The 12,255-nt window shown below is 45.2% G+C and overlaps 1 protein-coding gene across 2 annotated transcripts in view; it reads left to right on the forward strand.

Moving 5' to 3' along the window:
* MED1 (mediator complex subunit 1) overlaps nt 1-12,255 on the forward strand; it is a 45,487-nt gene that overhangs the window by 17,746 nt on the left and 15,486 nt on the right. For both annotated transcript variants that reach the window (XM_063138493.1, XM_063138494.1), the window contains exons 8-13: nt 176-250; nt 760-833; nt 8,489-8,578; nt 9,199-9,310; nt 10,198-10,322; nt 11,351-11,469. In XM_063138493.1, coding sequence (XP_062994563.1) covers nt 176-250; nt 760-833; nt 8,489-8,578; nt 9,199-9,310; nt 10,198-10,322; nt 11,351-11,469 — 595 coding nt within the window. The remainder of the gene's footprint in view (nt 1-175; nt 251-759; nt 834-8,488; nt 8,579-9,198; nt 9,311-10,197; nt 10,323-11,350; nt 11,470-12,255) is intronic.

Raw genomic sequence — 12,255 nt, forward strand, 5'->3', positions numbered from 1 at the left:
CAAGTCCTGAATTTGTCTTATGGTGGATTGTTTAAAATTGCTTTTAGATGTATGTTGTCTCTGTGTGTGCTGTCTGTTTATATGTTTTTATGTAAATAGTTTTACACTTCGTATAATATATTTTTAATGTTTTTTTCTGAATCAGTCTTAAAGCAGATTATCTTTTTCCTTTCAGCAAATTGAAAACTAAAATGTATTTGGCTCTTCAATCATTGGAACTTGATCTTTCAAAGATGGCAGGGATGTACTGGTAAGAGCAGTTTGTCACATTGAGACCAATATTTACCTGTTAATGTTATAAGCAGAAATATTGTTCAGAACTTGGAGCATTGGGATTGGAAGGAGCTGAGTTCAAATCCCATTTGAGCCATGGTTTCGCTAGATATTGTTGGGAAGCCACAACATCTTGGCTTCAGTACAACAATCTGTAAATGTGACTGATTAATCAAGTTTATAAGGTTCAACGTAAATCAATTTGGATTTAATGAACAAAAAAGGGAAACGTTTTGATAAAAGGAAAAGTGGGTTTCCTTTGCAGATTTACATCTGCAGTCCTATACAAATTTACCCGAAGTAAGTCCTATTAAACTTAATAAGAGTGACTTTGGAGTAGATATGAATAGGATTGTGCTATTAGTGTCATAAACCTAAGATTTCAATTTGAGCATATGACAAGTCTAGCCTAAGAAACCATCCAAAGACTTCTAGTGAGACAGTCTTCCCAGCACATTATAAGTTTCCAAATCTGTCTGCTTTTAGGCAAGCCACCAATGCAAGCCCTTTGGACAAGATTCTGCATGGCAGTGTGGGCCATCTCACTCCAAGGAGTGGAGGTAGGAGATTATCTTTTGCTAAAGAAGAGAAATAGTGTACATTAAGGGAGAATCCCTGAATGCAGTGATTCAATTAATGTCAGTACTCATTCCCCCCCTCCCCCTGGGAAAGATCAATTATAAAATGGCTCGTGCTTGACTATTTAAAATAATGGAACTATACTAAAGCCATCCATATATTAGTTCTTTATGTAGATCAGCCTATGCAGTTCAGGTCATAGTTGTCATAAGCAGGGAGAAGGCTTTCAGTACATCAAACCACTCTAAATAATGCTAACATGTCTGTGGGCACTTTTACAAAATGGCTGTCATGGGGGAGTGGCCAGTCACAAAACACACATTTTACAGGAGGCAAACTAGTGAGACTAAAAGAAAAGTACCTTGCCCCAAAAGACAGAGGTGCAGTCTGAACTCCAAAACACAAACGCTCTCTTTTGAACCAGCAGTTTTCTGCTCCAACACCCATTTCACAGAAGGCAAACTCATGAAGCTAAGAGACAAGTTACTTGGCCAAAATCTAAGCGCAAGGAAGAGATGAGGTGTGAGCCCAAAATGCTAAATCAAATATTTGACCTCACAAAGCACAGCAAAATACCAATTTCACAGAAGGCAAAGTGTTGGTGCTCAGGCAAACTCAGACACAGGCAAAAACCCCACCCACACCAAAATAGACAAATCAGGTAACACACATGCAGCACAAGCAAGCAACCCCCTCAGCTCCCATCCCTCTTACCCACCCCCCCGCAACAATGCTCCAGACTCCACCCCCCAGCATACCTTTTTTTTGTGGAGCAGGGGGAGGCTGGGCATGCTGGATCCCAAAGGCATTCATCGAAATAAAGATGACTGGATGCCAGCACTTTGCTTTGCAGCATGCCAGCCTCCCAGTTAAAAAAAGGAAAGAAAGAAATAGAAATAAAAACCAGGAGTGTCAGGGTGCCAACAAAGGTGTCTGCGGGGTACATTGGTGCCCATGGCACCAAGCTATAGCTGTAAGACGCCAGCTATAAACAGTGTTAATGCAAGAAAAAAAAATCTTAACTGCAGATTTGGCTATCTGTAGGACCACAAAAAACCCATTCAACAAATCTTCCAAGGGAAATGTGCGGCACTGTAATGACATGTCCATCAACTAGTTCATAAATTAGCTTCTTACTCACTGAGAGCCAATATTTATTTATTTATTTATTTATTACATTTTATACCACCCAATAGCTGAAGCTGTCTGGACGGTTCACAAAAATTGGCACTGTGGCTTGTCTATTGACTTTAGATGTTATCACTGCATGCAGAAAGTCATTTTTTCATGGGATTGTTTTAATAATAATATAAAAGGAATGCTATGTGTGCCATCCTCAGCTTCTTGGAAAACATACAGAGGTGACATAAATATCTTTAAGTGCCATGTGAGGAAAAATACTGTGGTCAACAGCCCTTAGTCTGCCAAGTAAATTGGATTACTCTAATAATAATATTAATTTATTTCTTACCCGCCTCTCCATTTTGATTGAGGTGGGGAACAACAATAAACGATTAAATACATAACACTGAATTAAAACATAATATACATTGTTAAAAACATCCTAAAAACATTTTAAAAACATCTTAAAATTCCACTGGATAGGCCTGCCGGAAGAGATCAGTCTTTATAGCTTTCTGGGATGCTAGTAGACTGTTAAGTTGACGAGTCTCCTCCAGCAGGTCATTCCATAGTCTGGGAGCAGCAGAAGAGAAGGTCCTCTGGGTAACAGTTGTTAATCTAGTTTTTGCTAGCTGAAGTGGATTTTTCCCAGAGGACCTGAGTGTGCGGGGCGGATTATACGGGAGAAGGCGATCTCGCAGGTAGCCTGGACCCAAACCATTTAGGGCTTTAAAGGTGATAACCAACACTTTATACTTTGCTCGGAAACTAGTTGGCAGCCAGTGAAGAGATTTTAAAACTGGTGTAATATGGTCGCCCCTAGGTGTACCGGTGACCAGCCTGGCTGCCATATTTTGAACTAGTTGAAGTTTCCGGACTAGGCAGAAAGGTAGCCCTATGTAGAGCGCATTGCAGAAGTTGAGCCTTGAAGTTACCAGTGCGTGCACTACCATCTTTAGGTCTTCTAACTCTAGGAAGGGGCGCAGCTGGCATATGAGCCGAAGCTGATAGTAGGCACTCCTGGCTGTCGCATCTATCTGGGCTGTCATTTGGAGCAACGGATCCAGAAGCACCCCTAAGCTGTGAACACAGTCTTTCAGGGAGAGTGTAACCCCATCCAGAACTAGTTGACAAACCCAGGTTGTGGCCTTTGACAGCAAGCACCTCCATCTTGTCTGGATTCAGCTTCAGTTTATTTTTCCTCATCCAGCCCATTACCGACTCTAAGCGTTCATTCAGAGGAGACACACTATCCTTAGCTGATGCTGTTGTTGAAGGCATAGAGAAATATATTTGGGAGCCATCAGCATACTGATAGCACCCTGCCCCATGCCTCCTGATGATCTCTCCCAGAGGTTTCATGTTAATATTAAATAGCATTGGGGAAAGGATGGCTCCTTGTGGTACACCACAGAGCAGCTCCTTCTTTTGAGGAGCAGCTAACCCCAAGCATCAACATCTGGAACCTGCCCGAGAGGTAGGACCGGAACCACTGAAGCACAGTGCCTCTGCTTCACAATCCCCTCAGGCAATCCAGAAGGATACCATGGTCGATGGTATCGAAAGCCGCTGAGGGGTCCAAAAGTACCAGCAGGGACATACTCCCCTTGTCAGTACTCAGGCGTAGATCATCCGCTAAGGCGACCATAGCTGTCTCAACTCCGTATTCTGCTCTGAAGCCAGTTTGAAATGGGTCTAGATAATCTGTGTCATCCCAAACTGCTTGGAGTTGGTTTGCAACCGCCCTCTCGATCACCTTACCCCAAAATGGTAGATTTGATATTGCTCTATAGTTATTAAAATCCAGGGGGTCCAGGGAGGGCTTTTTTTAGAAGCGGCCATACTACCGCCTCTTTTAAGTATGATGGAAAACTACCCTCCCTGAGAGATGCATTAATAATACGTTGTAATTGTGATCTAACTGCATCGCCTCCCTGGGCGACCAACCAAGAAGGACAGGGAATGAGAGGGCAAGTCATTTTTCTCACTCGTCCAAGCAGCTTGTTCACGTCCTCAGTACTCACCAACTGAAACTGATCCAGTGTAATCCTGCTCGCGGAGTTGCTGGACACTCTGTTGTCAACTTCTGCTATAATGAGTGCGTCTAAGTTGGCTCTTATCTGAGAGATTTTATCTGTGAAATGATTGTTAAAGGCATCACAGCGAACGGTCGTAAGCTCTATAGTCGGGTTCTGTGTTAGATCCCTCACCACCCCGAACAGTTCTGCTGGCACAATGCGTGCAGAGAAGGAGGCTTTCTTGGCTGCACATATTGCCATCCCATAGGAATGAAGATGTTCTCTATGTCGTGTCTTGTCGAATATAAGTTGAGTTTTCTGCCATCAGCGCTCTAGTCGTCCTTCCCGCTTCAGCTCCCTGAGTTCTTCTGTATCAAAAGCCAATATCATCTGTATGCCGATGATACACAATTATATCTTTCATCTCCGGATCTTTCTCCCGATGTTCACGATTGTATCTCGGCATGTCTTTCAGATATCTCAGCTTGGTTGCTTCATCGTTGTTTGAAACTTAATATGGCAAAGACTGAATTGCTTGTTTTTCCTCCTAAACCTTCTCCTCATCTCTCATTCTCTTTTACTGTCAATGATGTTACACTTACTCCAGTCAAGGAAGCTTGTGGTCTTGGCTTTATATTTGATTCCTCGCTCTCCTTTATTCCTCATATTGAGACAGTAGCTAAATCCTGTCGTTTTTTCCTGTATAATATTGCCAGGATTCGATCATTTTTGTCTGTCTCTTCTGCCAAGACTCTTGTTCATGCTTTGGTTATTTCTCGGTTGGACTACTGCAACCTTCTTCTCACTGGCCTTCCTTCTTCTCACATCAGTCCATTGGTTTCTGTTCACCACTCTGCTGCTAAGATCATCTTCTTGGCTCGCCGCTCTGACCATGTTGTAAGGAAAGGGTTAAGTGTACAAAGAATGGCTGTTTTTAAGAATTTTATTCATTGTCTATTGTCTGTTATAGAATTGCAGAAGTGCCGCTTATCTCTCCACCTGGCCGTGGGCATGAGGCCATCTCCTGGCTCCGTCAAGGCGAGAGAAGTGGCCTTGGGGCAGTTTGCATCTGTGAAGGGAAAAAATGGCCCATCCGGAGGGAGGGGGGAGTAGAATAGCTGAGTGGCCATAAAAGTCTACCAAACGTGGGGCCTGGCGCCTGAGCTGAAGGACACCTGGCTGGGGAAGTATATTCCGTAACAATGTATTAGTATTGCTGGTATTGGGGTTCAGGGTGTTATTTCTGTATCAATTTTAGTAGCTAATCTGATGTGTTGCTTGCCTCTTACCCTTCCAATTTCAATAAAGGATTGGGCCTAACCCTTTCAATTTGAGAGCTGTGTGCTTTATTCCAAGATCTGTGCAAAATCCAGTGGACAGCCGGTTTGGCTGAGTGTGGTTTCCTTTACATGGTGGGCAGCGCTGGGATTTGACACAGATCTGGAGGAATAAATGCTGGCAAGACAAGGAGAGCAGGAGATGGAACTGAGCCCTAAACCAGCAAAGGGTAGTCCAGCCAGGATGTTGCAGGGGATGCCCCTGGGAGAAGAAGAATTAGCTCAGATTCAGGGAGCGGAAGCTCCAGGAGTAGAGGATGGAGAAAACCCTCGGGAAGAAGCAGGGGGGGAGTCCAGTGCAGCCACCTTAGGGTGGGGATTGCAGGAGACACCCGGCTTCGAGGGGACAGTTCGGAGACGTTCGGCAGGGCGGTGGTGGATGCCACAGGCGGCAGACAAGGCGTGGTACGAATGCAAACTGGGAACGTCCATGCCGGCGGAGTTGTTGGCCGAGGAAGTTGAGGAAGGGCCCAGTTCGCGGCGGGCCACAGCGTCGTGGAAGCCCGGAGGACCGGAGGAGAAGGGTCAGAAAATGTGGGTCCCGCAGCGGCAGGAGAGCCGCCCGCCTCTGCTCCCTCGCTCTCCAGGAAGGACAAACGGGAACGGCGGCGAAACCGAGGAGCAGAGGATGCGGAGAATGTATGCGGATTGCAGGGAAATGATGGCTCGGCAACTGCAGCTGATGGAGAGGGGAGGAAACCCCGGCCCACGGATTGATAGAAGGGCATTCCCCGTGTTCCAGGAGGGGGACGATGTGGGAGCGTTTCTGGCCCTGTTCGAGGACACGTGTGACGAGATGGGGGTGCCAGTCGCCCAGAGGATGAGTTTGCTGAGGCCGCAGATTACGGGAACTTTGCGAGAAATGGTGGCTACCATCCCACGGGAGCTGCGTAATAGCTACCTATATTTTAAAAGCCTGGCCAAAGAACAGTTTGCTTTAACAGCAGAGCACTGCCGACAAAAGTTTCGCCGGCTGGCCAAGAGTCCGAAAGAAACTTTTTCCGCCTTTGCCACCAGGATGGTGACAGCCATGGATGCCTGGATGGAAGCGGAAGGGGTGCGAGACTTGAGAGGGGCAAAAAAATTGGTGGCAAAAGAACAATTGTATCGGCAGTTCCCGGAGAAGTTCGATGCATGGGTCGGAGAGAAGAATCCGAGAACCGTGATGGAGGCGGCCAAGATGGCGGACCGGCTGCAGGTGTTTGAGCGGAAAGGAGTTGGCGGGGCGCCGAGGCTGCCGGAGGGGCGGACTGGAACGGGCCCTGCAGAGAAGAAACCTGTGTGGCCAGCCAAGGAGCGGCGAGAGAAGGGCGGAGCAGCAGCGGCGGGCGGAACCCCCAGCGGCGGGTGTTTCTACTGGAAGGAGCCAGGGCATATGAAGAGGGAATGCCCCAAGCTAGCCGCTAAGTCACCAGCCGTAGGGGCAAAACCTTCACCCGGGGTGCGAGCGGCGGCGGCACCGATGGCGCCACCCTCACCTGGGTCCAACTGGAGCAATGATAGTGGTGGCGAGGCGACCGACTTGGAGTGGGAACACATGCGAGCGGAATCAGCAGGAGTGGCTCAGGCCGCTGTGGCATCCGGGAGTCCCGAGCCCGCAAACGCGATTTCCATGCAGCTGGTGACTCCGGCGCAGCTCCAGTGGAGTCGTCGCAAATTCTGTGAGTGTGTGGTGGTCAATGGGAAGACAATTCGGGCTCAGAGGGATACCGGTGCGGATTTAAGTTCGGCCCATATAGGACTGCTGAAACCTGGACAAAGTTTGGTGGGCCGAACCATAAAAGTGACCCCGTATGGAGCGCCTCCCTTCGAGGCGCCGCTGGCCCAAGTGAAATTGGAGTATCAGGGATGGAAGGGGGAGCTAATTATCCTTACACATGTTACTCCACTTCTGAAATCTCTTCATTGGCTTCCAATTCACTTCAGAATCCAATATAAACTTCTCCTGTTGACCTACAAAGCTTTTCACGGTCTAGCTCCTTCCTATCTCTCCTCTCTCATCTCACACTATTGCCCCGCTCGTGCTCTCCGCTCCTCTGATGCCATGTTTCTCGCCTGCCCTAGGGTCTCTACTTCCCTTGCTCAGCTTCGTCCATTTTCTTCTGCTGCCCCTTACGCCTGTAACGCTCTTCCAGAACATTTGAGAACTACAAGTTCAACCGCAGCTTTTAAAGCTCAGCTAAAAACTTTTCTTTTTCCTAAAGCTTTTAAAACTTGATTTTGTTCTGACTTTTATACTGCCTGTTTGGTGCATTCTCTTCCCCTCCTTATTGTTTTATTATGATTTTATTAGAATGTAAGCCTATGTGGCAGGGTCTTGGTATTTATTGTTTTACTCTGTACAGCACCATGTACATTGATGGTGCTAAATAAATAAATAAATAAATAAATAAATAAATAATAATAGGCGACTCCAACACCAACTCAGAGACCAGTTCCGTGAGCTCAGCCAGGGAGTCTCATAGGCAGTGGGGTGGCCGGTACACTAACAGAATCCCCAGTCTATCCCTGGTCTTTAGACTCAGGTACACACACGCGATGTGATTCAATTCATGGTTTGGAATTCAATGCGGAAAGCCAGATGATTGGGCAAAAACCTCTTACAGAATGGAGTAATGTGGAACAAAAACCTAAGTGGCAGAGGAAGGAGACCTGGGAATGCATGGATTATCATGAGAAGACGAACATATGGGAAGCAGGAGTGCAACAAAATTCTTTGACTTGGTTTGCATGACAGTAGCACTGTGGCTTAATTTTCTCACAGGGGCTGTCACATTGTGCTGGGTGCCCATGCTTGATGCCCAGCTTGTCGTGTCATGCAAACCCAGGTAACATGAGTTATTTGAGGGTCAACTCTCAAATAACCCTAAAAAATTACAGGGGTTATTTGAGGGTAGTCTAACCCTCAGACAACCTCTGCTGCCTTGGTTCTCATGACATGGCGAGCTGGGTCCCATGCAAAAACAGAGCCTGCAGGCACCTGGCACAACAGCCCCTGCACGTAAAGTCATGCAAACTTGGTCTCTGTCTCAAGAGCTCTGAACTCCCTGATTATGCTGAATGCCCAGTTAACGAACGTTCTACATCCATAGGCTTCAAGTTGTGTCCTTCTCAAGCCCACTGTGCTCTATTTTCCGTTAACAAGCCTTTTTCTTCCAGGTCACCTGATGAATTTGAAGTATTACGTTTCACCCTATGATTTGATTGAAGATGGTACTGGAGCTCCCATCATTCTGAATGAGAACAGTGGTATGTTCTTGCAAGTTATTTCTAGCCCTCCTCTGTGTTTCTAAATCTACTTCAAAGAAAGCTGTTTCGAAGCTTCTTTTTGAGACCCAGGCAGGTGTTTCTTGACAGAAACATATCCTTTATTGCAGTGAGGTAGAGTTTGGATTATTGTAACAAATAATAAACAAGACCTCACTTAACTCCGCTAGCCACCATTGCACCACCAAAATTTGTGTTGGCAGCAAAAAAGGGTGGAAGGAAGGAAAAAACAGTCTCTTTTAAAATATATGGTAACTTTGTTTGAGCTCTGTTGATGCTTACTGCCTTGGCACCAGACAGGGCTAGAATAGTTGAGTGGGGGGGCGTGTGTGTGTGTGTGTGTTCCCCCACAGTATGAAGTGGATGAGTCCAATTTGCATAGAGCTGTCTACTGGAGGAAGTGAGAAGCACAGCTCATTCAAGGATACCATCCTCCATTGAAGGAAAAGCTTCATACATGCCTTTTTGGGATTGCAGTAAATAATGCTGCCGATGAGCTGTGCAGTATACAGTTTTTAACTCATTGCTCTGTAGTGGTTTGTTTTTTTAATCTACAGTTGTTTGAAAAGTTTACACTCTCTCTTTCCCACCCTCCCTTTCAGTTCCTCGTTCCTTGGGTATGAATGTATGTGTTACAATTGAAGGAACCTTGACTATGAACAAACTTCCGATTGCCCCCCTGATTATGGGATCTCATCCTGTGGACAACAAAGGGTAAGAAAAAGGCACCGTTTATATGCTCACACTATTTTGTTACCATAATACAGCCTTCCCCTCTCCAAACGTTACTGGTACTCTCTAGATGTTTGGGACTACAACTTTCAGGATTCTTGGCCATTGGACATGGTGGCTGTGGCTAATGGATTAGGGAACGCTGTCATAATGGATTAAAATAATGTCATTAGGGATGGACAATGCTCATGTTGGTTTTCTTCTCCATAGTAAGTTTCCTCCGCTTCCTACATGCCATTCTTTGTTGAAGAAATATTTTGCTCTGTAGCTACTATCACTTGAAAGTCAAATGTGAATTATGTTTTTTGCTAGAGCTGGCAGCAACAGGTTCTGAGTTCAATACTATTGGCGGGGGCAGGGGTTCAGAGATAAAATATAGATGCCATCCAACTCATAGTCTACAGTCTCTTATTTGCAGCTCAGCTTTCTGGCACAAAGAGCACTCATAGCATTTAACAGGAACAAATCAACAACCTGAATAAGTCAGTCAGATATGGTTAAAGACCTGTGGAAACGGAAACATATTTACACTCTTCCTAAAGTTAAAAGGTCACAGAGCCTAGCAACCCCTCTCGGAGGAATTTCCATAGTTGTCCTACAAAAGCCCTGCTTCACACAGCTATAAACCTAATGTCTGATGGTTGCAACACTTAGAGCAAGGTCTCATTGGCCAATCTCTGTATGGAGGGAGGTTCATATGGGAGATGGTACCCTCAAGCTTTCTGAATCCAGTGTTAGTGATCAGAGTTCAAAGCCATCATCTCTAATTATGCCCCCAAACACAGTTTAAAAATGATTACTCTAGAATACCAAATGCAAGCATTTGTGTGAGCATAGATGTAATATACTGTCAATCCCTTCTCTTCCAGGACTCCCTCCTTCTCGTCAATTACCAGTGCCAATAGTGTTGATTTGCCAGCTTGCTTTTTCTTAAAGTTTCCAAGGCCTATTCCAGTATCTCGGGCTTTCATTCAGAAACTTCAGAACTGCACAGGTCAGTCAAGGCTTCAGATAAGCGGTTGCTTGAGTTTTGCTATCACTAGTGAGATTTTAGTGCCACATCCTGACACCCAGAGGAACGCAATCAGTGTTTTCCACGTAACTGCAGTACCAGTTTCAGATCCTGAGAATCTTCTTTCTTTTTAAAAAAATCAAAACAAGTTTCTACTGCTCATCATAATGAAGCAAACATGGAAATATATGATACAGTCTGGAAAAGGATAAGAAAGAGTAAGATTAAACAGAGTTTTGCAGTGGTAATGAGCAGACATGAATGCCCCTATCCTTCACCCCGGCCCCCAATGCCCCTACTGACCACCTAAAGTTAATCTTGGTCAATATTATTCCCTCAGACAGATTTTCTTCTTGCATTTTTAAAATGCCAAACTTCTGAAGCCCTTGAGACCATAATTTTATCAGTCAATCAAAAGAGGCAAGGTAAGCAGATATAGGAAAACATGCAATGTTTGCCAAATTGGGGAGGCGGGAATTATATGGATTTCCATGGCGTACAACTTGGATTACATATAGCCTTTCTTAGTCATCTTTAATACAATGGTTCTTTTAACTCAGTCTCACAAAGCTTTGCTAGGCTATCTCACCAATATGCTTGTTCGATGGACTGGAAGCTAGACAGGGAAGAACTTGAGAAGGAGAGCGCCTGCAGCTCTCCTAGCATAAATCTATGGGTGATCAGGCTTTTGAAGCCAGTTTTCCCAGGTGCAGCATATACTCTATGGGACCTCACTGATTTTCATGTGCTCTTATGTCAATATGTTTTTAGTCTTTGGCATCCAATTGCCAAATGGGAATATGTACATGTTAAACACCAGTGGTTTCTGGATATTTGATTATAGTAATTCCACAGTGCATTGAGTATCTCACCCATAGAGAAGTTGTGAGATTGCACTGATAACTATTGTAATCTCCTCTACTCCAACTGTAAGATGTGCTAACAGTTACTGCTTTTGTAATTAGAGGACAAGGCTCTGGGTTGGGTGATAATGATTTCTCTATCTTCAGGCATCCCATTGTTTGACACCCCTCCAACATATGTCCCCTTATATGAGCTCATCGTGCAGTTTGAACTCTCCAAGGAGGAGGCCCCTGGACCATTGAACCACAATATGCGCTTCTATGCTGTAAGTGACCAAGTGGGGAATTAAAACACATCATTGGAGAGGGCTGGAAAAATCTTAGACAGTGTCATCTAAACATCACCCACCCACAGGGTAGGATTGAGCTGTAGAGAATTTGTTAGGCTTACATAACCTGACTTTAGTATGCATTAAGATGAGGACCCATCACTGCAGCCTATCCTGAAGCTTCACTATAAAGAGCTCCGGCTATTGGGCGGTATAGAAATGTAATAAATAAATAAATACTAACCAGTGGGGACACGGCAATATTTTGTTATAGGTATCCCCACCCCTTAACAGGAATGCTTCTGTTCAGGGCTCCAGGCTTCTTGGAACAGGAGCCTTGTTGTGCTGTTTGGGGCTCTCAGAGAATACCTTTCGGTTAATCTCCTGAAACCTTGCTTCCACTGTGCTATATGGGCCCTGAACCTGAGAACGTATTGCTATCGTGTGGGGAAGAGAGTCTTTAACCTCGTGGTCCCCGTGTCCCTGACCCTAATGCTTACTTCGAGGATATTATAAACTGTTAAGAAAATCAAGCAGACTAATTCCTTCTTTCTTCTTCCATTCCTCCCTTTTTTCTTTCGCTTACAAATTCCATTGCTCACCTGCCCTCAACCGTAGTCTTAGGTTGTAATCCTGTGCTCACTTACTTAATGGTAAGCACAATTTACTGAGTGGGACATCTCTCAGTAGACATGTATGGAATTGCACTGATTAATTGCTGGATTCACATAGTGAAGGGCTCGTACTTGGTCCCTAAAGTCCCTAAAATGCCCTAAACTGAAA

Source organism: Elgaria multicarinata, chromosome 11 (genome assembly GCF_023053635.1).
Source record: "Elgaria multicarinata webbii isolate HBS135686 ecotype San Diego chromosome 11, rElgMul1.1.pri, whole genome shotgun sequence".
In the NCBI taxonomy this organism is placed as follows: domain Eukaryota; kingdom Metazoa; phylum Chordata; class Lepidosauria; order Squamata; family Anguidae; genus Elgaria; species Elgaria multicarinata.